The sequence below is a fragment of the Grampus griseus genome (assembly GCF_964374135.1).
Source record: "Grampus griseus genome assembly, chromosome: 9".
Taxonomy (NCBI): Eukaryota; Metazoa; Chordata; class Mammalia; order Artiodactyla; family Delphinidae; genus Grampus; species Grampus griseus.
Window position 1 is genome coordinate 2695719 of NC_139003.1, and position 26675 is coordinate 2722393.

The 26675-nt window shown below is 45.2% G+C and overlaps 1 protein-coding gene across 1 annotated transcript in view; it reads left to right on the forward strand.

The window, feature by feature from the left end:
• The window catches only part of CNPY1 (canopy FGF signaling regulator 1), a gene marked incomplete at both ends in the record, with an annotated part of 53949 nt that extends 37382 nt beyond the window's left edge, over positions 1 to 16567 (forward strand). Inside the window, 3 exons of the mRNA XM_082662568.1 lie at positions 10470 to 10673; positions 12414 to 12510; positions 16530 to 16567. Coding sequence (XP_082518694.1) covers positions 10470 to 10673; positions 12414 to 12510; positions 16530 to 16567 — 339 coding nt within the window. The remainder of the gene's footprint in view (positions 1 to 10469; positions 10674 to 12413; positions 12511 to 16529) is intronic.
• Between the last annotated feature and the right edge of the window lie 10108 nt (positions 16568 to 26675).

Below are 26675 nucleotides of genomic sequence, written 5' to 3' on the forward strand. Positions count from 1 at the left end.
TGCCCACGGCCTCTGCGATCGTGGAGCCCTGAGGCCTCACTCCACCCGCAGCCCAGGCTCCTGGGACCTGGCAGAACGATTGGCAGGGGTCCTTTCCCTTCGGGAGCATTAGGGAGAGTGTTTCTTACTCCCGATTTAGAAGTGTAACCCTTCTCCAAGATCTGGACGTTAACCAGCAGAAAGATAATATTTATCCAAATGCACAGAGAATCAGGAAGGAAGAGATTTCAGGTTACCTCTTGGGATTGTTAATTTTTAAATAGCGATGAAGAAAACTCAGCTCAAACGCAACAAAACGACCTCAGGTCTGTCTCCTTTTGGAGACATTAGCAGCGGGCAAGGTGGTAACACGTGAAGGAATGAAGAGGGACTGGTGGGCGTTGCCGGCGCTGAGAGGCGCCTCCGGGCTGCGTGATAAACCCAAACCGTTGCTCCTTCCGTGATCTGCTCTCTGCTTGCAGCAGGTCTCTGAGGAATCCCCAGCACACGGGGCCTCGAGGGAGCCGTTCCTCTTCAGGGAAACCGCTGAGGAACTTCACCGCGACTTGATTCGTCGTTTATTTCCATAGATGTCTCTCTATTAGCCGGATTGGGTTTCATACCCCGACCAGAAGTATCAGCAGATAAAACCAAACACGACTTAGTTACCGCACATTTAGTAACGCGGCCTGAGGAAATAATCCAACAGGAGAAAGAAAAAGCACGTCATCTACAGGAGTGCTCAGAGCGGAGTTTCATCATGTTTTAACTGTGGGCAACCCCCTCCCTACCGGTGCCAAAGTGAAGGAGCTTTGAGACGGGCCATAGATTCTCACAGGCGCTGCCACCCAGATGATCACAGGACCGGGTGACCCCGGAAAGGCCTGTGACGGGGCAGGGCGGTGGGGATGCACATGTGTGCACAGTCGCACGTGGACGAAGGCTGGGAAGGGCCAGGGCCTGGGTGTAGAGATGCTGAGACGGCGGGCAGATCGCACCCCTCGCGTCTGTGTCCCGTTGCCTGAGTGAAGCAGCATCCCATTGCACGCTTAGCTTGTCAGCGCGTTGACTTGGGAAGAGTCGCGGTCACTAGCGGCCCCGAACACTGAAAATGAAACAAAACAAACAAAACTGTTCTCTTGCGTAAGAACAAAGCTGACTTGTTAACAGTCTCTCCGTCTTCCTTGGAGAGAGGTTGGGCGGGGTCTCAATCAGGGCCAAGTTTTGTGCTCATTCTTTTGAGGCTTTAAGAGATGCGACAGAACTGGAATCCAAGAGTGAGCAGGACAGCAGAGACACCTACAGCCCTTCCCTCTGGCCCTGAGGTGTGGCAGCCCCCCAAACACTTCAAGAGTTTACCGATGACCTGCCCCCTTTGCACCCGAAGCTATAGCATGTCTGCTCAACACCCTAGGACTGACTGGCTCTGTTTCCTTTTCTTTCTCTCTTTTTTTTTTTTTTTTTTGGTGTGGACCATTTTTTAAGAGTCTACTGGGGCTTCCCTGGTGGCGCAGTGGTTGGGGGTCCGCCTGCTGATGCAGGGGACACGGGTTTGTGCCCCGGTCCAGGAGGATCCCACATGCCGTGGAGCGGTTGGGCCCGTGAGCCATGGCCGCTGAGCCTGGGTGTCTGGAGTCTGTGCTCCGCGGTGGGAGAGGCCGCAACAGTGAGAGGCCCACGAACCACAAAAAATAAATAAATAAATAAATAAAAAATAAAAGCATCATATTGTTACTACTCCCCCATGTTTAAAAAAAAAAAAAAAAGTCTACTGAACTTGTTACAATATTGCTTCTGTTTTATGTTTTGGTTTTTTGGCCATGAGGCATGTGGGATCTTAACTCCCCGACCAGGGATCGAACCCACACCCACTGCATTGGAAGGCGAAGTCGTAAGCACTGGACTGCCAGGGAAGTCCCAAAACTGGGTGTTCCTGAGACAAAGGGACTTCCAAGCCAGGTGGACGGGCAGGATCTTCAATGTCGTGTTAAAGCCATTTTCCAAGCTGCTTGCCTTGGGTGACCTGAGTTTGGTGCACCAGAGAAACCACTATCCCTTCTCTTCTTAACCGCTTCTTACTAGAAGGGCTGTGGCCCGTGGGGCCTAGTGCAGAAGGGGTGGGTCCTTACACGGGCACCCAGCTCAGAGAGCTCCTCCTGGCGCTAGGACATCCTGGCAAAGTCGCACTTGGGACAGCACCCCTGCCTGACATGGGTCTGGAGAAGAGAGGGAAGGTCAGAAATGCACGAGAGAAAAACAATGCCATGAGAATGAGCTACATATTTTTTAGAAAATATTCAGCCTGTAATATAACAGACCTGACTCTCGAGCTGGGCGCCTGGGAGCGGCTGTGACGCCCTCACCGTCCTCAGCTCCTCTCGGTTTTCTCTGGGTGTCGATGAAAGGTCTCCGTCCTGGAACTGCGTCTGCTCACTCGTGATCCGCTGTCTCTCCCAGTGTAGCGCTCATCGGGGTAACAGGAGCGTGAGGTCCTCCGGTGCTACCTGGGCGCTGTTGGGTCTGAGGACGGAGGCCTCTTTCCAGGTCATCCCACGTGTGTTTCTAAGGACAAGCCTTTCACTTGGTCTCTCTATACTAAATGGTCCTCCTCCAGTTTCTGCTCTTCTAGGCAGAGCACAGAAGCAGAAAATAGAAAAGTCAGCGCGGGTAGCACCCCCTCGCCGTTGCCACCCTGACCGCCGTCAGCAGGATTCTAAGCAACACTGCTCTGTCCTGAGCACACAGCTGCCCGAGGGTCTTGGAAATAGGCAGTCTGATGCAGCAGGTGGTGGTGACCACGCTTTGAGTGCCATGGGTCTGGATGCCCATGCTGACGGCTCTCGGATTCTGAGAGGATGGGAAGGGGAGAAAATGACAAGAGGTCCTCAGGCCAACTTTTCAAGGCACTGCCTTGGAGTCAGCAGACCATCCTACCAGCCCACCGGTAAGGGGAGTGCAGAAGTCAGTCTATGCGCAAGTCGGCATCACTTTTAAGGCATTTACAAACTAAAACAGTCGGCGTCCAATGGAGGGGAAGTAATCATAACCCTTTACGTTTACTTGTCGTGTCAAACTCTCGAAAGATGTTCCTACCAGTTACTTGACCTGATCAGATACACTAGAACAGGTGTCGTCTTCGTCCCAGGTTTACCGGCGAGGACTCTGGGAGATCAAGGAGGCCAGGGTCTGGTCCAGCCCTCAGCGGGCTGTGGGCGGTGCCAGACCAGGATGGAGGTGCTTGGGGGCCTGTGCGGAGTCCTGCCCCCGGCTCAGACGGGGTCACAGCACCCGTGCGCCGAGGCAGACCAGCATGCGTCACGTGTTGCTCCATGTCTCCCCGTCACGGCAGGCTCCGAGCAGCCCCCAGTCACCCTCTGGGCTTGGGCTGTACTAGCAAGACTTCAGGCGGGGGCTCCATGGTCCGGGACTGTATTAGGAGCTCGGGCGGCTTCAACGGCAGGAACGTGTTGTCTCCCAGCCCTGGAGGCCGGAAGTCCCAGATCCAGATGCGGGCAGGGCCAGTTCCTCCTGAGGCCTCTCTCCTTGCTGTGTAGACGCCATCTTCTCCCCGTGTCCACACGTGGCCATCCCTCTGTGCGTGTCTGTGTCCTGATCTCCTCTTCTTATAAGGACACTGGTCACACTGGATCAGGGCCCACCCATGACCTCATTCACCTTCGTCACCTCTTTAAAGGCCCCATCGCCAAATAAGGTCACATCCTGGGGTCCTGGGGGTTAGGGCGTCACCTAGGAATTTGGGGAGTGGCCGCACCTGGTCGCTTGGTGGAGGGCAGCAGCGTGTACCGACTAGAGCAGCTGGCTTCCAACCCTGGCTCTGCCAGGTGGTGCTCAGGTAAGTCGCTCCCGTCTGACCCTCAGTCTCCCCACCTGAGGAGTGGAGGGTTTACCGTGGGATCTCCGAGGTCTTCCTGGCCGCAGTGTCTGCGTTGCTCTGTCCTCAGGCACAGGACCTGGAGGGCATGGAGAGCAATGACCTGGCAGCATCACGGTGGGTCGTGAAAGGAAGTCCCTGGGGCCTGGGGCTCCTCACCCAGGAAAGGGGGTTAAAAACACTGGCCCCGACCCTCTCAAAACCATTGTTTCAGGATAGAATAAGCTAAGATATATCCCCAAACAGATTTTTAACAAATATTCCAGAGAGATTCTGCCATAGCTCACGTGGTCGGGAGCTCCCCTTTTGAACCTGCCCTTGGGATGTAGGGCATCTTTGAATCTAAATGGATTTGAGGACTTCCCTGGTGGCGCAGTGGTTAAGAATCTGCCTGCCAATGCAGGGGACACGGGTTCAAGCCCTGGTCCGGGAAGATCCCACATGCTGCGGAGCAGCTAAGCCCGCGCACCACAACTACTGAGCTCGCGTGTCACAACTACTGAAGTCTGTGTGCCTAGAGCCCGTGCTCTGCAACAAGGGAAGCCACAAAAATGAGGAGCCCACGCACCACAACAAAGAGTAGCCCCCGCTCAACGCAACTAGAGAAAGTCCGTGCGCAGCAACAAAGACCAATGCAACCAAAAAAGTAAAAATAAAATTAAAATAAATGGATTTGAGTTTTGATGCCCCCATTGTAAGTGCGCCTTCATCCAGTGACCGCCAGGAGACGGTCCTCAGCCTCCCGGGCGTGACTGAAACCTCTTATCCCCAAGTGAGAAAGACAGGGGGTGTGTTGTGCTCGGATCCTGTAAAAAGAGGAGGAGGGACACTCACAAGTGCACACACTCACACACTCACACATGGACACACTCACACATGGACACATACGCACACAGACACACATGCTTACACGCCTACATGCACACATAGATACACATGGACACACACAGGCACCCGTGCATACAGGCAAACACGGACATACACACACACACACATTCATTACACACTCATAGAGGTGCACTTAGAAGGTTTCTGGGGGAAGGAGAGCTGGACTTTAGGGTCTGGGGGAGCATCAGCCTTACTTTTTATTCTATTCTTTTGTTCCCTCTGGATTAAAAAAAATCAAGTGAATGTGCAACTTTTTCTATTTAAAAATGTTTTTAAAGAAAGAGGGACTTCCCTGGCAGTGGTTAAGACTCCTGACTTCCACTGCAGGGGGCGCGGGTTCAATCCTGGTCAGGGAACTACGATCCTGAATGCCCATGGTGTGGCCAAAAAAAAAAAAAAAAAAGAGAGAGAGAGAGTGCTTTCTTTGCAGCCAGCGGGAACTGGTGTGTGCATGCGTGTTTCCACAACTGTGGAGACAGAACACCCAGAGCTTCTTAACTTATCCCATTCTTTCGTCCTTTTCCTCTGAGACCTGTAAGGTTTTCCAGGGAAATCTCACCATTTGCCCACAAGTACACAGATGATGAAACTGAGAAATGTCACAACAGGTTCCGCAAACATGACTTTTCGCCTCTTCTATTCTGAGAAAGTGTTTTGCAGAGGTGGTTAGAAAGGGATAACTATTGTGTTTTCAGTAGCAAGATGGTGAAAGACACGCAGATGGGGGGGGACAGAAATTGTCAAATAAGGACAGAGATATTGTATTCATGTGATCTTTATATTATCATCAACTAGGATTTATTGACTGTCTTCCAGGCAGTCTTTTTCGAGTATTTCTTTTCATTTTTATTCAGAATCACGGAAGAGTCCCCTTTAAAAAGTCCAAATTAGAGAGGTATGTTTGTCTGACACGGAGATGGAGTTGAATAAATATTGTTGAGCGAATGAACAAATTCACATCACCTCTATTACTGTTGCAGTCTTAACGGCCTTTGCCCTTTTAAGCACTGTCACTTTCTTCTATTACTTTCTTTTTTAATCTGCAAAATCCTTCCGGGGTAAGCCAGCAGAGGTCAAAGCTCAGAAGGAGCATGAAAAGGTCGCGCTAAATCCTCGCTTAGAGTGATTGTTAACAAAGGTTGAAAAATGATAACATTTTTCACGTGTATTCAGTTCACCTAAAACGTTTGAAAATTAGTTATTTTGAAGACTAATAGAATAGTTTTTAAGAGGAGAAATCAAATGGCGGTGCCAATTTTGTATTTAATAATGAAAAGAAAGTATGTTTTTTTAACTTTAGGAAAAAGTCAAATTGAGTTAGATGACCCCCATTTGGAGCTCATTAACGGGGTTTCATCATACGATTTTTCTGTACTTTCAAGTTTTCTACACTGTTAAGTTGAAGGCAGGCTCCAGAACAAGAAAATGTGATTGAAACTTTAATAGTTTTGAATTCTGGGGAAAATTTCCCCCCAAATCACGTTGCTCTTATTTTTCTCACAACCTGAGAGTATACGTTATGTAGACATAATATCTCCACGAGTAAGAAGAGGAAACACTTGCAAAATACTTTATTTCAAATAATAAGAGGGCCTTTCTCCAGCATTCGGATTAAAGGGGGCAGAATTTTGATGTTACTTTCCTGAATTTACTGTGTCATTTGTGGTAAATTGTGCTGCAATCTTCGTATTTTTGCCCCCAAGGTTTTACTGATTGCACAAATTCACCTGTTTTCACATCGAATTTATGGAAAAACTGATATTAATTCTGTTGTCTGGCTCTCCGAACAAAGGCTACTTAAAATCTCTCTTATTGATTAAGTCCAGATGGGATTCATTTTTTCTGATATACAGAACACTGGAAAATGTATCAACCTTTATTATTCCTCATCGAAATGAGCTTCTTTAGGTTTCTAATTATATTGTTCAATAAAACTAAACAGTCAATGCTATTTGCATATTACATGGTGTCACACAACAAACTCATGGCAGTCAATTAACATAAAAGCTAATTATAGATCTCATCAACTTCGAAGAGTTTCTGAATTCCTGCTTTCCCTGCTGTAGCCTAGAGCAAAGAAGGTTTGAACGTTCACTTCTAAATATTGACTTTTAACTAACATCAGAAGTGATTTCAGTATTTTTATGGATGAAAAGTTAGTGATTAAACTAGATGTAATATTTGCTGTAATGCAATTAAAATTTTTACATTAACTAAACCTCTAGAAAGAAAATCTTTGCAACAATGTGAAACTAACTATCAGTGACTAAGCGGGTTAAGTGCTGGTTTCCTATCTGAGGGACACTCCAAAATTGTCAGACTGTTATGAAAAAGACAGTGTACCACAAGGACAGTCTCCACATCAGACTGTACACTGTAACATATTGTGATAGCTCTCAAGCAAGAAATTTGCTACAAGATGAACAGAGACACAGTAATGAAGGAACATGGGAGGCACCCTGTAAATGACTGTTATTAAAGTGTTGTGATAGTGAGCTGGAGTAGAGCCCTAACTCCAGTTTTCTCAAGAAACCAAAGCCAAAACTTTCAACTACCTTTTTCCGTGTTCAAGTTGGGATCTGAGTATCTCCTCCCACTCCCATGTCATTGCTCACACAGTAAGCACATGGTCACAAGAGGCCTAAAAGAAAAAAAAAAAAATAAACACGACATATACCAAGTATGATTTAGAGTTGTAGCTAGAGTCCAAAATGGCAAAAGTTAGGATTTACTTTGATGAGGGTGTGCTAAGATAGGAATGAAATTGTAGCGGATCGTTTTTGTGTTTATAACGTATACCAAATGAGTCTGTCTGTAAAAGTAATGGCTGATAAGAAAACCATGCCAGTGAATCGGTTTTCTCCTGATACAATGATGGCGGCCTTTTCATTCATATTTTAATGAGGTTAGTATCTCTGAGACCCTCCTTCCAGGGTGGAGGAAATGCTCCCCTAAGATTACAATAGGAGTTGCTTTATTGACAAGTACTATTCAGAATCTTCATAGTATAGGAAGAAAGACTTAGTTTTATTCCACTTGTCTCAATAGTTATTGCACTCTTATAATCAAAACACTTTGAGGGGAGAAAAAGGCTCAATTATTCCCTGAACAGTCTTTAAGTTTAGTGAATGTAGTTCAACTAAGTGGAATCATTTTAAACCCTAATAAGTGTATAAATAGCTGTCATGCAGAAGCATCTTTTTCTTTAAAATTTTCTCACAAAATCGGACGCTTTGGCATTTTAGGTCAGTTTTTAAAAAATACTTCTGTAAAACGAACACTACTAGTCTCACGTTGGGTGTTTTCCTTTCTTGCTTTCAGTGAAGATTGTAACGTGGCATTTTCTGAGCTCTCTGCCTGTAACATTTCCTACTCTTTCTACTAAAGAACATTTACTCAAAAGAGCCAGCAATTACATCAAAAAGCCAGTTAGCCTTCAAAGATGTATGAAATCAGCAAGAGTCACGTGTTGATCCCGCGGTATAACATATTTGCGTTAAAATAGGCACAATACCGCTATATTCAAACATGTAAAATTCCACTTTCAAAATAAGGAAAACAATCCCGTTTGGTGGAAAGTTATCTTGTGGCGACTGTTTTTTCAAAAGCGTCAACCCAGGAAATAAATAACACAGCTCTCAAAAGTAAGTTGTGGAAGGTCTCGCATATTGACATCCTGATTTGCTCAAATCTTACACACTCAGGATTTTTGCACGCAGCTCAGAACGTCAGGTCAGTTAAAAAAAAAAACAGTTTCGAGAGTAGTCTCATCTCAACGGGAAATACTGTGGTGTGTAAGGACGGCATCCAGGGTTCCAAAAGCGCCCTGCCAATGCTCAGACCCTCTCCGTTCAGTGATAGCGCGGCCCCTCGGTGTTTACAGTTTGATTGGGGAAGGAGAGGGTTAGGGAGGGGGGAGGGAGAATGGATTCTTGATCACAGTTAGATTTTTTAAATGAAAGAGCCAACTCTTCACTTTGAGGTTAAAAATGCTGCTTTGTGGACATGCAGAAAGGGCTATGAGCCTATTCGTATGGACCAGACAAGGAAATATACGAAAGCGCACGCAGGCGGGAAGGAACCGTAACCATTCTGTTAATGATCTGCTCGATAAACTGTAATTGAAGAATTTACCTCTGTTTTCTAGCTTCTAAGTCCCGATAGATAGTTAATCTTTCGTTTCTGAAACAGGTTTTCAATTTGTTAACCTATGTTTTTGGTTTTATTTACAACTTACGATGCTTAAGTGGCACAATTAAAGGTGTAAATAAAAACGTGACTTGTGTTTTGACTGTGCGCTTTGAACTACTTTCTTCAGGGTCTTTTGAGTGTAGACATTTAAAAAAATTAAAACACTCAATTTTTTAACTTGATATTTTAGCGGATAAAGAATGCTGCGGTACACTCCAGTTTAATAAACGACTTAATTGCAGAGATGACTGCATGGGCCTTGAAAGCAGTTCGTAATCAATCTCAAATCGAGGTTTGCGGGCAGAAGGAAGGATATTTTATCACGGCGCACGTGGTGGTGATAATGGAAAGTTCATTAGTGCCGGTTTTCTTTGGCTCCTTCCTTTTCTACAGAGTTCGTTCCTTGCCGAGCCTGGGGGGTGACGGGAGTGACGCTCGAGTGGTTTTGGCTGGAAGCAGGGTTAAGCGAAGAGGCGCGCCGCACAGCCCGCCCCGAGCCCCGCGGCCAGATGGCAGGGAGGGGCGCGGGGAGCCTTTGTGCGCCCGGAGCGCGCATGTGAATGCCGCGCGGTCGCCGGCACCGGAAGGGTTCACACTGCGTCTGAAAGGGGACAATGGAGGCTGGATATATCAACATCGGCGAAATCGAGTTCATTTGTGATTCAGCCCCTTTCACCATGGTTGTCATGCAAACTTCCTACTTTGATCAGCAGAGGGTGGAGAGGGAGAAAGCCCGCAGAGGCCGGGGCCGCGCCGCGTCCGCGGCGCCCTTGGCGGGTCCCCGCCCCCTTCCGGAAGGAGCCGCGGGGACGCAGCATCCTGCACCTTGACCTGTCTAGACGGCCCCCGAGTTTTTGTCCCGGTTACCAAGGGCGAGGGGTGCTCTTTGACCCCCGCGCGGGGCGGAGGTGGTTGGCCAAAGGGTCCTCTGAATCCTCGCTGGATTCCGGAGGGAGAGGGGCGTGCGGAGACGGGCGCCAGCTGCTCCAAAGACAGGGCAGCCGCGCCTGCGAGAGGGGCGATTCGGTCAGCCTGGCTTTTCCCTGCCCCCGGGCCCGAGCGGCCGCCGAGGGGCCACGGCGCGCAGGGCAGCGGCTGCGGAGCGCGAAGCCCGGCCTTCTCCCAGCTCGGGATGCGCTGGAGGAGAGACCCGAGCGCTCTCTCTGGCTCTGTCTGTCTGTCTGTCTCTTGCAAGTAGATAATAACAGCCATTACCTGTGCTTAATGCCTTATTCTGCATGTTCCATGACTTTCCAAAATTATCACCTGTAGAAGTATAGTTTCTAGCTTGAATAGAAGTTTGTTTTTCTGTCCACTTTCGAACATAGGCACTTTTTAAAAACCGGAATTTAGGCTAACCCCTTAAATTATGTAAATAATAGAACTGTGCACATGTTGTATCAGGACAGGAATACTGTTTGGGGGATGGGGTGTGCTGCCACGTGCATTCAGGGGAAGGTCTTTTAAATAATATCAACGTTAAGACGAGTTTCCTCCCTTTTTTGGCTTTTCTCCACAGATTCCCTTAGCCCAGTCGGAGGCATTCCTCACAGACCTCTTGGATAAAGTGTGTGAGCGAGTGAATGACTACAAGCTCGAAGAAGACCCCGTGACTAAGGAGAAGACTTTCAAGAGATTTGCTCCAAGGAAAGGAGACAAAATATACAAAGAATTTTTAAAATTCTCTTTTTATTCTGATGCTTACAGACATTTGAAATTCTCGGTAAGCTATCTTCTTCGCAGAGGAATTCCGTACTCCATGAACATGTTTTTGGTACTTTTTTTTTTTTTTTTTTTTGCTGCTTGTTTGGGGTTTTGTTGAGTTTCAAGACATGCCCATTAAACTGTTATCTATTAGCTTTGTTGTCCTGCTGCTTTCTCAGTGTTAACCGCGCACTTAGTGACTTGCCTTTTGAGACACCTAGGGGCTGTGGTATTTCATCTCCGTGGAGACAGTTAAGTGATATTTTCCAGAAAGTGCGTTACAAATCCTAGTGACTTGGAGGCACAGTTTGCACGTTGCTTTGCTCCTGGGGACGGTTGGGAAGAGGACTCAGTCCTCCCCGTGCCCGGGGAAGGTCTCTTACAAGTTCCTACGTCAGGAATCAGGGACTGTGTTTCCGAGGTTAAAATCCAAATTAAAATGAATGTCGTTTTCAAATATTTATAGCCACATGATGGAGGGAGAGTGACACACATCACTTTTTTTTCCCCAAGGCTTCACAGAAGAGGGAGATTTTTTTTCCTGAGTTCATTCGAGTATTTTAGCACAAACAAAAGCTTAGTATGGTAGTTGGCTTTATGCCGCATTTCCTCCCAACATAATGTTTATTTCACGTGAATGCTGGCCTCTGGCTCTCTAGAATGTGCCTGGCAAAATACATAGCAAGAGATTTCACTTTACTTAATGCTATTGAGTCAGACCAAGTGATGGGAAAGCCTGTTTGAGAAATGTCTTTGGTTCACACGTTGGCCAAAATGTCAGACATGCTGAACCCCTGGTATAAGGGCTGCAGCTGACTTTTGAAGATTTCATTTTAATTAAAAAATCAAGGCAATAATTCAGGGCTAAAAGTACTGAAGAATGGGAATCACAGTGAGGAAGTGTGTTCGTATCTCACAGGTCTGCCATAAGTATGTAATAGTGGAATTTAAATATTTTTAAATGCCATTTAAAACATTTTAGCTTCTCACTTAATGAACTCGGAAAATGAGTCACTAGTCTCCAGTGAACACTCTTTACCACCACAGTTCCTAAGCTTGTGCTTCTCCGACGCAGACACACGCTCCAGTCCGAATTTAAGATTTTTGGGTGCGTGGGTACATTTGAGCTCCCTCTTCTCTGAAATGTCAGATTTGGGGTGGGGGGAAGCAAAGAGAAATTACGGATGGATCCCTTAAGTGGTATGAGAGAAACTTTCCTGAGTAACTGAAAAGCCCCGTTATCCCGAGTGCAATTGAAGATGCACTTGTATTTTGGTTGCTGAGAAAGCTTAATTATTTTCACACTTCAGACCCTGTTTTAAAACCACAAAATGGATTATTATGTTAAATCTAAAGGAAACTGCTTTAACCATTTCAAGGAGCCGTGTGCTCTAAAGTTTCAAAACAAACAAACAAACAAAAATCCCGGAGACTTATAGGAGCTCCATCCCTCCTGTTCCTTGCATTCCATTCCAGTTTGAGGAAGAGGAACAAATACAAAGAACCATTTTCCTGCCTCACCCTCGTCTTTCAACAGGACTAATCAGTTAGCCAAGTCTCAGGAAAATGATGCAATTAACATTCTGGGAAGAGGGTTCATCCAATGCGATGTCGTCTTAAACCAAAAGGGCTAATAAAATGGACCACCTTGGTAACATGATTTTATATTTTTAGCTAATAAAACTGTGACAAGTTCTTCCTAACAAGATGTCCTGTGAGTGCATATCTATCCACATATGTTGTTATTCTGTTTCTACAGTGTGAAACTATAATGGAAGAGTACGAAGATGAAATATTCTCACTTATCGCCCAGGAGGCACACTACCTCGCTGACAAGCTGTGCAGTGAAAAACCAGGTACTGTGTCTGATGTAGCATGCGCCCTCTCCCTGGCCCACCCCTCCCTTGAGCTCAGCACTGCAGCATCTTTTTTTTTTTTTTTTTTTCAAACCAAGCCTCGCTGTCTCCCTGCCCCTGACGGGGTCTCCACTGAATCAGAAACGACTCCATGTGAGAGAAAAGCACACAGACCTCAGGGCTCTGAGGCCTTTGCTGGTTGCACTTCTTCTCCTCGACATTTTAAATGAATTTAAAGATGCTTGATTTCCAATTGGGAAGGAGCACAGTTACAAGAATCCAAAGCGTTTCTCTTTTTAAACTTTCAGAGCTGTGGGCTCTCCATCCTGGACCAGGGAAGGAGAATCCCTTTAGGACTTGTGTACTTACCTCCACCAACAGAAAGTGGGACCTTTCTTTAGTAAGAAATTTCAAACGTTTTTCTGTTTGTTTATTTGGCGCTAGATTTTTTTTCAAGTTCCTTTCCTAGCCTACCTACTTCTTAAAAATGTTTTTCTGGGAGAGGGTGGAAGATAATACTCGATTCGTATTCTTAAACACACACATGCATACGCACAATAAGAAGCTAGAAAACACTGCCAGAAGTTTATTTTCTATATACAGAGTTGAAACACAGGGCCACCCTGACCCGACCCTCCATTTGGTTGAACACACGTCGTCTGTATCACGTTGATACTTTTAAAATACATTTACAAGAATGTAGTACAAGTCGTACATTCTTTTCAGATATCTTTGAAAAACTGAATGTGATCTATGAAGACACTGGTTGGAAGCTGGGGAAATACTTTGATGCAATTATGGAAGCTTGAGATGTTTAGCATTCGGCAATAAAGTATAATATACCTGCAGCCATAGGGTCAAGTTTAGTGCAGAAGTCCTTAAAATAACAGTTACTGTGAGTAGAAGATAAATATTTGTCATCCAAAGTTACTGAACAAGAAAGTAACAAATTTCCATTCACGTGATGACGTTTTCTTACTCTGAGGAGATAATGGGGTTGTTCTCTGTTTAAAATCCAGTTTAGTTGGGAATTTGAAGGAGAGTGTGGTGAAATGATGCAGTCAGGATATAGCCAGGGATCCAAGAACTTTTTCCATTGATCTTGGTATTTACTGTTGTAACTTGTGAAATTCACGTAAATAAGTGCAGAGTCACAATTTCCCAAAGAAATTATTTTGGAAGGTTTTCAAGCTGTTCAGAGGTGAATGTGTGCGTTAAGATGTAAGCAAGAATGTAACGATGTTGAGAACATGTGTTTTCCTATTTTTTCCTCATAAAGGATTTGGGCTTGTCATAATCAGCTATGGTAAATGCAAATCATTTGCTGTATGAGCACCTGCTCAGATATTACAAAAGTCTCAAGAAAGTTTCACCAACTCTTTACGGCAGTAGTTGCCTCAGATAATAAGATTCTGAGGAAAGACTCTGTTCCCAAGTGCAGCAATTTGGCTTAATTTCGATAATATTAACTACCTCTTTTCATTCCTTCTGCATATTTATAATTAGAAATAAAAATTAATATTATCCTAAAGAAAATACAAGCGTAAAGCATAAACTTAGGATAGGTGCAGTATTACTAGTGTAAAATAAAACATGATCAAATAATTCTTAATAGCATCGATTTTTTAAAAACTGATTAAGTGCTTACACTGTAAACGTAAGTATCAGTGCCCTAGAACTATTGAGAACACAAAGTAACCACTCCAAAGAGTAAACCACCACATGGCTGCTACACAGTAAAATGGAGTGAGTTTTTTCAGGTTGTTTCTCTGTGAAACATACTTACGGATGTTCTAAACCACTTATAAATTAAAAACTAGGAATACCGTAATCCTAAAAAGAGAGAAGAGTCCCTGCCCTCCTAAACCCCCCTTATTATTGAAGTAAGTAAACCTCAGGACAAGATAAAGAGTTTTTCAAACTTAAACATTTTAGCCAGGAAAAAACTAAAGTGACAGAGCAATGAGAATAATTCCAATTAATGACTGCAACAACAAAGATGTGATACGTTTTAACATATTGGGATGCTTTCGGAAATTTGTGGAAAAGGTGAGACTCTCGTATTGCATAAAAAGTCCAGAAGCTTTTAAACATAATCTAATACAAGTACAGTAAGTTTCCCGCTATAGCATGACATTCACCCTCTGTTTTGTAAAGGCGATACTTTATTTTGTGCTGTTGTACCACAGTTTTGCTATGATCCCTCTGCACGATTCAAATGATGTTTTAAAAATATGACTCTGTGTGTGTGTGTGTGTGTGTGTGTGTGTGTGTTTATTGGAGGCTATGAAAACTACATTAACCAGTAACTCTGTACCTAGTATATACTATGAGCAGACTCTGTACTGAGAGCTCGTGAAATGTCCACATTGCTTTTACAGAGATGAATAATCTTTTCAAAGATAAATATTTCTAGGACTAGAGGTTTGAGTGGAAGTTTAGTCCCTTTATAGACACCTTATGTGTGTGTGTGTGTGTGTGTGTGTGAATTTTGCTTTTTTCTATTTCATGTAGACCTTTTCACTTTATTTTTAACAATTATATGGGAGCAGACGAGGGCTCATTCACAGACATTAACATTTCAGCTGTAGAGGTATAATTGACCTAGAAAATTGTAAGGTATTTAAAGTGTACATCATGGTGATTTGATATGTGTGTACGTTGTGAAAGGATTCCCCCCATCTAGTTAATTAACACATGTATGATTCTTTAAAATATTAATATTCTAAGGCTCACCCCCTACACAAAATAAATGGGGAATAATGGAGGAAACATATTTTATGTTAAACTTAAAATGACTGTGTTTGGCTTTAAAAATAACAATGTAGTGAGATTTTCATGAGCATGTGTCATCCTTTCAACGAATGAAAAACGTCTCAGTGAAAGGCTATGGGTCTGCAGATGGGTCTGCAGATGCCCCTATAGCTTTATTCACTGGATAGAAGAAAAGTTATCAAATACACCCTGTTTGGGGGGCACGAGACAGTAATAGTGGTAGCAGGTTATTTCTTATGTATCTCTTTTTCTTTCCTAGGCATGAAATAAAAGTGAGTTCGTTAGATTTTCCTGGTTGAATGTTTTGTGGCACATGACTCAGTCTTTTCCAGATTGTCATTTAAATGTCTTGAAGTAAAAATGGTATTTTAAAATCTTAATAATATATAAGGTCATGATTCAAATGACAGCTATACTCCACTCAAGGTAGAACATGTCACTCTAGATTATGGATTAGTGGCTACTCTGGTCTGTGGAGGTTTTCATGAGGTAGAGTGAGGGTATAAACACAAATACATAAATACGTTTTGTATACATATCACTTCTGCTTTGATATCAAATCTTAACATTTAAAAACATCAGACTGATGAGAATTTGTGACACGATCATTTTGAATGCCACAGATGGAATAGGTCTCAGATATCCAGAAATACGTAGCCTACATTTAAAGTAAAAGCATTTTGACCTTTTTGTATAGACTTCCAAGCACTAATGGGGGTGTTAAATTCTAATATTCAAAATAATTACCTTCAAGGTTAATAAATCATACAAAATAATACGAAGGCCGGCCTATTTCCTATTTGAAATAAATTACGTAGCTAAAATAAACCACAGCCCAGTGTAAAGAGAGCGGGCATTAATTGCTTCCAGTTGGAAATGTACTATGTATCCAAGCGTCATTGCCTCTCTGCTCCTTGGATTAAATGCCCAGCGCACGGATTCCCTGTCTCGAATATTCCTTAAATACTCCCATGACCACGGGCAAGATGATACAACCCCTGGGCTTTGTTTCAGAATACTCCAGGAGAAAATACTGGAGATGGGACAGGAATAGCAGTGGCTGACCGAGCTACAGGGGAGTAGATTACATTCGTCTTCCTACTCTCGTGTGTATTTGAAAATGTCCGTAAGAACGTTTTAAAAAAAATGTGCTTCCACAAGAATGTGCTTTTGCAGAAAGTAAATTATGACTTCTGGGCTGGTGTTAAATGTGACAGTGATGCCATCTAACTTTTTTTTTCCAGGTCTGTGTGAAACTTCTACTAATCACACTGAACTCTAGGAATGACGCTGCTACTTAGAGGAGAGACAAGTCACAGCCCCAAGGTCCATGTCTGCATTTCTGTCCTCATGTTTCTTCATGAGAAGAAACTTTACGTCTCTTGTTCATACTGCATTGTCTCATGTTTGATATTTTATTGAAAATCTCGTGTGGCATCATGACGAGTCCCAATTCTTTCTATAGGTGAAGCTGAGGAGTGCATGAAACGAATTACCCTTGTAGATTTTGATACAGACAGGCTTGGCAGGAAAGCATTTAACTCAGTAATAGGAGAAAAGTGAAGACATTTCATAAATGAAATAAGGATTTAATAACGTGTACTGTATATTTCACGCACATATACAAGTATAGTGTTCTGTTTGATAAAAACTAGATTTCATAAATACTTGATTAGTCATGAAATTAAGAAAACATATTGCTGCAAATTCCAGGTTAATTTTTCTGGGCTGTGTGGCTATCACTGAAAGAAGCAGACTCACTTTATATCAGGAATAAAATTTAAATTTCTAGAAACCTTAAGTTTAAAAACTTTTTAATTTCTAAAATTTAATTCAATGCATAAAAAACAATGAGTACTTCTACAGGGAACAATAACTCTATTGGCCTCCCTGACGCGTACATCCTGAATTCAAATGACTTAGAAAGTTGATTTATTATTCATATATTTGTCATCATGTAGTCTCAAAGGATGATACCAGTGGCCATGTTTTGTTTTGCTGCAAACTCTCCTGTCGTGCCTTTGTTTCTTAAAGACTTTCACCTAACATTTAGCGTGTAGATTTTACTACTAACCAACCTATCATTCTTTCTATGGATGTTTTTGTAGGTGTGGAGATGGAAGGAGAGGTGGGAACTTATGGAACATTGCCTTTTGACCACGTTAATAACAGAGTGTAGTAATAATCTCACTCTTGGAGATTTCATTGTCTCTGTTAAGTTTACATTCATTGGAATAGAACTTTAATCATTTCAAAGGTCAGGACCTATTTTACACTTGTTTGAAAGAAGACGTTCTCATTGTTGTCTCTGAGAATCTACTAGGTAGGATGCTTATACTTTGTTGTGTGGATTACTATTTGCTAAGAAAAAGCCAAGACCAATGAATCCACTGCACTGAGGAGTGGAGAGTGGAATAGAGCAAAGTCCCCAGAACAAAAGCTATTTGCCATATGTTACCTGATGGCCTAGAAATCCTGCACGTTACGTAAGCCACTCAACTGACTCGTCAGGAGAAAACAATTCTTACATTTAGAAAAATCTGCCAAAATGAAGGGAAAGAGGTTTCCATTCTTCTCCTTTTCCCACCTCGACTCTTATTAAAAGTTAGATTTTTAAAGTTAATTTCATTTATTTGGGAAAACCGAGAAGGTTGGTGATTTTTTGATACGTCTGTAGCTGGCTAAGTAGTATAGATCCTACATGTTATAACCCGATGAGGCTGCACTGCATGCAACTGATAAAAAATGGAAAGAGGGTTTAAGAATAATGAGCATCACTTTTCTGTAGGGCAGTAAAATTGTGACTTAAAACATAGTCCCTAGAACTTTAGGAAACTTAGCTATTTAAGTTTAATTTCGTATTTCAAAGAATGAGTCATAAACATTTTCCTAACTTAGGCTTCCTTGGTAAGTGCACTAAACTGTTTCTTCACGGGAACATGTAGAGACACTGGCACGAAGTTCCCTCGAAAACCATAACATTGGTGATTGTGGAAGTGTTGGCTGCGGTCCGTCCATACCCTCAATGGTAAATCTGACACATTCTCACATCTAGACAGTACTAATGCTAATCGTAGAATTTAAGAGATTTGGGGCTTTTGTTTCCCACCTAAAGGACCGCGGGGAGGTGTGCCTTCCCTCCACTCATGGCTGTTTCGCATGGCTATCGCGGCTTCTGCTTTGACTGGAGAGAACCAAACATCTTGCCTCTGATGGGGAATATCTTAAGGTTTTGCTAAATAGGGCTTTTCAGGTTTTTCTTACTTCCCAGTAAAAATAATCTTGTCTCTTGCAAGATTTTCAATATCTCATGACTTAGATCATTTTTTTCTTTCCAGATTGAACTTGTTAAACGCATGTGAACGTTTGTAGTTACTGATTAACACTACATTTGAGTGAGCCACTGCGTTTCTTATGGCTGCGATGACTCTTAAGTTTCCCTCTGGGTGTGGTGAGGCTGCACTGCTTTTGCTAATGAACAATAATGAGAGAGTAGCTAACTGCTGGCTTTGCCAGGCCTCCAAACACATTCCTGCCTTTTAATGACTTTTATTGACCAAAAACAAAGCAAAAGCAAAAAGCCAGAAAAAAAAAAAAAGGAAGAAAAAGAAACAAAACAACACCTAGGGTGTGACAGAAAAGTTTCTTAGAGTCCATGAAAAGCACCTAATTCTGGGTTAGAAGAGAATCTCGGGAGAATAGGTGGGGAGAGGTTTATAATGCTTATTAAAATAATATGTGGAGAGAAGACATGTTTCAGGTGGATGATTTCAAATCGTACTTTTATGAGATGGTTTTTTGGGGTCTCCATGGAAGACTTCTGTGAGCCTCTCCTCATAAAGAAAAGACCAAATTGGCTGAGATGAACAGCTTATATTTTGTTGTGTGGATTACGATTTGCTAAGAAGAAGCCAAGACCAATGAATCCATTTCACTGAGGAGTGGAGAGTGGAACAGAGCACAGTCCCAAATGGGAGAGATCAATACTTGATTTACTAAAGCAAGCCCTAAAAAAAAGTCAATAACTGGTTCTATTTTTTTATACCTATTTCTCTGCTTGGCTGGTATTTATTCATATATGTAATAGCATTATCTAAATAAATATTTGAAACTATATATCAATCTTAAAATTCACATGGTAATGGAATATGAGAAAAAGCGAGTCTTTGGTGTGATCGTGTAGCCTGTTTGAAAATCTCATACAAATCTGTGAGCTTATCTTAAACCTTGAAACCCATTCAATGGCATATTTCATAGTTTTACACCAAAATGCAATTAACAACGATATTATACTGTTACAATAAAAAGGATACCTATTAGATATGTGTTTTTATTATGATTTTTAACCTATAATTTAATTTCCCTTTATAAGTTTCTTAAATTCCTCAGGTTATTTGCTTTTAGAGCCAGGAACTAAATAAATAAAAGGTCAAATGAAATTGAAAGTCATTGCCCTTAAATTACCTAGGAAAAGAGGCAGGAAATGGCATGGTTCTCTCTGGGACTCGTGCTTGCTGCCCCTTGCCCTAAACATGTATTTGCTGAGGAAGCAGGATCCACTCTTTTTGTCTGTTTTCAGGACCTGCCCTGCTCAAAGGAGATGGTGATTAAATTTAATATAATATTGGCTCATTTGTCTGTAGCGCCATCACCTGAAACCTCAAGCTTTGCTTCCTAAGGACAGTTTGTGGAAGTGGAGTCTAAAACATCAGATACAGGTCTGTGCCCGTCCCGATTCTCAGGGGACTCCGGAGATGGATGGGTAGATAGAAACATAGGTACGTAGCTGCAGCCTACAAACCTACATACATGGATATGAATAAAGTCAGGACACAGACAGGTCCGCTAAAGCTTTGACTGCTCCGGAGTGGTCCCAGAAAAAAAGTGTCTAGAAATTTCTTTAATTCCTTAAGGGAAAAAATTATTCCTATATTCCCATCTTGATTTTCAAGATTTTTGAGAAAGAAAAAATATACCCTCCATCATAACACACATAGAAACACAACAGCAAAATATTTATGAAACATACTCGTTAAGAAGTTACTGGAAAACAAAAAATGCTCTGAGGTTACATGGGAAATGTATTAGAATGTTATTCTAATATGGCTTATGATTGTGGAACTCAGATTTCAAGGAACTGTGGGTCAAAATTGTATCCCCCCCACCGAACATAATAGCGCAAAGTAGCCCAATACAGAATAGCCCAATACAATGATGTCAGCAATTAAATATGTAGAATAGAGTCGTGTTCCATTGAACCACAGTGTCGGACAAAGTTCCTGAACTGCCGGCTTGGTTGATCTATGATGCAAGTCAGAGGCATACATGCCTTGCTTTAGAGCAGACAAAGATTCTAGTAACTTCTTTCTCCTTTCGGGATTGTTAATAAACCAACATCTAAGGAACGTAAGTTACATAATGGAACGTTGGAAGCCCAGTGTCAGCTAATTAAGTGTGGCCACGACTCGGAAAGATCCTGTAAGTGATAAGTTAAAATATTAATACCAATTTCCAACTTCTTGAATAGAGAGGTTGGCACCTGAAGAGTTAGAATGTATCCTGACATTTTGTATGAAAGGTTTGCCTCAAAGCTGCTCTCTGAACAAGTGGGGATTTCTCTGCTGCATGTTCTCTGATATCAGCCCATGAAAGGTGACGATAATCCTGGGGGTGACACCATTGTCCACAGAGAGAGAGAAGATTTCAGTCAGGTGATCTTCATTGTCTGATAGAAATGATCTTTATGGCTTTGTTGTTCTTCATCAAAGGGCCCTGATTAAGCATCTTCATGCCCTGTGGTTCGTAGAAGAAAGCAGAGAACCAAAAAATAGACTCTTTGGTCCCCATGAAAAATGGACCCTATTTAAAGCAACACGGTATTAAAACAGAGCACAATCTAATACAAATGCAGCTTCAATAAGTGTTATTAAATTATGAGACCTTTAGGTGAAAACATACCCTCGAACTGCCTTTATATGCAATCAGAGCCGTGATTAAATATTAAAGCCCTAAGATTAAAGGGTCACTTGAGTGGGTTTTTTTAAGCAATACCCCCAAATGGTGAACAGCAGATGTTGCAAATTAGCCCCATTTTGTACACTTTGTGGGCATGAAAACCTGGACCCATTCTGAGAGTGGAAACCCCAGGGGTCTGGGCCAGCGGTAGACAGGCTGACCTGTGTGCCTGTCGGTGCGCTGATTGTTCCGTGTCAGCCGTTCTTCCGTCCTCCTCCTGGGGCTGTGCAGGTCCTTCCACAGACAGAGAAGCATCTGGAGCGGCGTTCGTGTTAAAACAAAGCCCAGGACGAGCTGTTGACTGTCCTTTCGGATTAAGGGTGTGATACGCTCAGCCTTGAGAAAGGAATACTTCTTTCTTGTTTAGAAATCCTTTTCCATCTTCTTAGTGTCTGAGGCTCAGATCCAGCAGAGCCTCAGTTTCTGTCCTTCCTGGGACTCATTCCCAGCAGCGGTAGCTCCCTTTCCTGCACTAACCCGGCACTGAGGACCTGCAGCCACCCCAGGACTCAGGGCCCAAGCAGGGGGACCAGAGACCCTACTGCTCTCTGGTGAGGCTGTCACGTGACGCGCGCAGAGCCCCGGAGCACGGGCACCGAGGGGGCACCCTGGGCAGGTGAGGGGAGCGGGGCCCGTGGCGGGGCAGCCCCTTGGCCGTCTGTGGGGTCCTGCCTCCTTGCTCTGAGCAGCCCCACGCCCTTGAACCCGACGGTGCTTGTCCTGGGTCCCATGGGAGCCGAACTCTCCACTGGCCAGCCCGTTGGGCTCACACAAAGCCTTGTGAACGCAGGGAGGCTGGAGCCTGACGGTCTCCCATTTGTCTTCATTGATCTGAACCCCGGGAGACAGCCCGGCTGACGGCCCTTCTCTTAGTCTGGCAGCAGAAATGGAGCTTCAGAGTCAGATCTGAGTTAGCAACGTGCCCAAACCCACCCGCTCCCCGAAGCCCCTCGTCCACCCGCACACTTGGGGCAGGCGGGCACCACTGCCGGATGCCTGGCACCTGCCCTGTGTTGGGCTCATTTCGTAGCAACTGTCCCCATCACGACTCCCCCCGGTCAAGCCTCCCAGAGCTGAGATGCCCCTGCTCTCTGCACACCTGGCTGTGCCCAGCGGGCCCCTGCACGTGACAAGGCCCCGTGGTAGGTGCTGAGAGGGACACAAGGAAAGGTGGCCATGCCCATGAGCAGGGCACCCTCCAGGCCCCGTGGAACGGGACCCCGACATGGGAACGGGGAGGTGAGGAGGGCGGCCTCGGCAGTCTTTGGCGTGAGAGCTGGTGCCTCCTTGGGTGGACCAGGGCCGGTCTCCTGTCTTCCTCCTGCGAGGGTCACCTCTTCCCGGGCGACCAGCCCCTTTGAGATCAGCAGTGGATGCAGAGACGGAAAGGGCCCTGCTGGAGACAGTGAGGAAATGCGGACACTAAGCCCAGCCAACAACAGCGTCTGGATTTGGAGAATGTATTCTCCTGTCAGTGGCCTTTGGTAGGAGTGAGAGAAGGAATCTGATAAGGTGAGGAGATCGTGAAGCCTGCCCAGTGCCAGGCGCCGAGGACAGAGATGTCTTCGCCCCGAAGCCCTCAGGGACACCTCAGTGGAAGAGCCTCCCCGCAGGTGGACGTAGCCGAGGGACAGGGAACGGCCTGATCTCAGTCTGTTCTTGGTTTTGCAGCGGGACTGGCAGGAATGCTGAGGGGGCCCCATCAGGCCCCCAGGGCCTCCACATGCACCCAGGGGCCACGCCAGGGCTGGACCTCCTGGGCGACCCACCATCTGGGCTTCCGTGGAACTGCAATCATCTGGGGGCTTGGGACATGGGCATTACTTGAGAGTCAAGCGACGCACAAGCTCAGATTGGAAAATTATTTCATCTAGTTTTGGTAAATTTCAGTACAGTAGAAAGCACTTCATTTTTAAAGTATTTTTCTTTTTTTAAAAAAGAATATTTATTTATTTGGCTGCATCGGGTCTATAGTTGCAGCGCTCGGGATCTTTCGTTGTGGCGCGGCGGCTTAGCGGCCCCGCGACACGTGGGATCTTAGTTTCCCGACCAGGGATCGAACCTACATCCCCTGCATTGGGAGGCGGACTTTTAACCACCGGACCGCCGGGGAAGTCCCCAAAGCATGGCTTTTTATTGGGTACTTTAGGTTCTTACAGAGCTGAGGGTGTATGAGAGGAGTTGGATGCTCTGTGATCCCTTTAGAGCTTTTATGTTTGTGTCTGATGGTGCACCTGTGCCCAGCCTGTGTCCCGGCAGCCTGGCAGGGGGAAGGGAGCCGAGGGGCCCTGCCCAGCGGACCTTCTTTTATCTACGGGTCGCCGCGCGGACCTGCTTTACCTGCCGGCACGACCTCTGCGGTCGCGAGCCCCCTGAGGGGACATCGATGGTCTTTCTCCCCATCCCCCTCGGGAGGCCACACCCCGGACCACCTAAGTGCCTGCTGCCCCCTGCTCTCTCTTCCTGGGGCCCACCGGGGCCGCGCCGTGGGGACCCTCGGCCCCCTGAATGTTCCGGAGGCGCCATTCAGAGCAGATGGGGCCGGGACAGGTGGGTGACCGTGGCCGCCTCGGTCCGCCCCGACTAAGAGAACTGCACCCGACAAAACAAAATGAAAACCACAAAACCCCCTACGTTCTTTCTTACAAGTAAAAAGGAATACACGCGTTTAGAAAACAGATTTTTTTTTAAAAAGAAAAGAACTTTTCTCAACTTCATCACCAGCTGATCGTGTACCTCATGTACGTATGTCTGTGCACATACGTGTGTGGGCACAGGGACGTGAATTCGACGTCCTTCCTCCTGCCCTGTGACTGGCCTTTTCACTCAACGTGTTGTGAGCTCCTTTCCGTGTCGTTCCATCTTCTTCCACACCGTGAACTCTGGGGGCTGCCAGGCGTCTACCTCCTGTATCACACACGTCACATGTGTTTAATCTCCTATGTTAGGTCATTTAGATTATCCTCGGTGTTTTTATTATTGTGCGCAAGGCAGAGGAGAATTCTGGGGGCTGAGTCTTTAGCAAATTCAAGGGAATTCCCTGTGGCTGAACCTCCGGAAGCGGGAGTGCTGGCACAAGGTCATGTGAATTGCCCTGGGTCCCCACACGGCCCTCGTGAGGCCAGTTCCTCCTGGTCCAGGGAGGCCTTAGGTCCCTATTCCCCACGATGCCCTCGGAGTCCTAGGACACCGCCCGTCCTCCTGGGGAGGTTTGGCATCCAGGAGAGCTCTGCCCTGTCGGGCAAATTCCTTCATCTTCAGTCCAAGGACAACAGAACCTGGACCAACCCACACCCGCCTGGAGCGGTTCCCGGGCTGTGGGCCGGTGGGCTGGTCACCCAGAGTCGGGCCGGGCCACGCCACACCCCTCCCCATCTGCCCTGTGAGTGTTCCATTGCTCTGATAACTGCAGCGCTGGTGGTGAACACGGCACAGCCCTTTACAGTTTACAGACCTCTTCCATGGGCACCATCCTCACAATGACCTAGTTTAGAAATACAGTTATTATCTCCACTTGGAGATGAGGAAACCAGGAGCTGGGACTTCCCGGCGGTCCAGTGGTTAGGACTCTGCGCTTCCAACGCAGGGGGCCTGGGTTCGATCCCCGGTTGGAGAACTAAGCTCCCACGTGTCGCGCGGCGCTGCCAAAAAATTAAAGGAAAACGAAACCAGGATCTGGAAAGAAAGGGTGACCACGGTCAGAGGCCCAGGTGTCCTGACTGCAGCGCCAGCGCCTCCCTGGGGTGCCCAGTGTCTGACACGGGAAGGGGGTCCGGAACCCCTAGGCAGCCCCGCACAGTCGTGGACACGAGTCTGCTTCACCACGAGCAGGACTTCGGGGGTAGCACCCCGGGTTTGTCCAGGGCCACATGTCTCTTTAAGATCACGACAGGGAAGTGCACGGCAGCGTGGCAGAAGGACACAGCCCACCGTGCGCTGCGTGGGCGGCAGGGGCTGAACACCAGAACATGAACGCCATGCCATCGACTTTGGGTCACCGACACAGATGGGCGCTGGTGGCTGATGTGGTGCCTACGTGTGCCAGCACAGTCAGACCCGGGAGGAGTGGCCCGGACGCCATCCTGCAGGAACTGGCTGCTCTGAACACGGACAGGTCAGGAAGTCACCCCAGAGCCCTTTAGCCCCCCAGAGCCATTGCACTGAGTTCATCGTTGCAATAGCAACACTGTTCTCTGAACTTGCCTTTCCCCCTTTTTGCCCTAAAGAGCCGCTGGTCCTTCAGCAAACGTTCAACCCCCTCAACACCCCTCTAAGCAGAGCTTCTTGACTTTTTTTTTAACGCCATGGCAGCCCCGGGAACCCTCCTTAGACAAAGATGTTTAAATGCGTAAAATGAAATACACAGGACCTCAAGGAAACCAATTAGATTTAAATAGTTATAAAATATATTTTAATTGTGATGTGTGCTTCTTTACTGATACGTTAACTAACAAGGTCCAGCAGCAGGTCTAATCACTAATTCTGAAGCAGCAGACACAGAGCAGAAACGATATTATTATCTGTAACGATTGTAACATGATACAAAAATATCGTGGTTTAAATTGGCAACAATGTCACAGGCAATACAATCCTGCTGTAGCATCATCATGTCTATTTCATAACGAAAAGCGCTGGTAAATTTCAGGTGGAGAGAGATGAGAGCAAGGATGAATTTTTCCCACCCAAATTCACAGAACCCAGGTGAAGAACTCCTGCCCTAAAGCAAATAGAAATAAGCAGTCTTGTTTAGAGGACAAATGAGGCACAGAGAGGCTAACGGTTTGGTCCGAGGCCACACAGCAAGTTAGAGCCCCACTCTGGTACTCCCGTCAGAGGTGCTGACCAGTTGGTCTGGCTCAACTTCTCCCCTCCTTAGCCTCCAGTCTTAAAATGAATACTAATCCATGATTTCATCCTGAAATGCTTCCAAAAAGATCAATTGACATTTGCTACTATTAGTAAAGCTACAAAACGTTCTCAAAAGCACTTTAGGAAATGGAAAAAGCTTTATGGATAATACAAAACACAATTCCAAACCCCATAAACAGACTTGCTCTACCAGGAGGAATTAGAAGATTCATTTCAACTGAGAAAACCCCCCAAAATCCAACTACCAGTGCTCTTTTTGGGGGGGGGGCGCTGTAAAATTAGTAACAAGGCTGCTTGAAGAAATCCTTCAGACCAAGGTTCAGATTTAAAAGAAATATTTACAAATAAGTCAACTGTAAGCTCCACTTCCTATGTTTTGGTGGCAAAGGGAGATGTGACCATTGGGTCTTCGGGACCTGCGTTGCCAGAATTCCTTACAAAATTAAGGACTCTGAGGGAAGTATACCCCCCAAATAGACTAATTTCATACTTTTCCAGTAATGTAT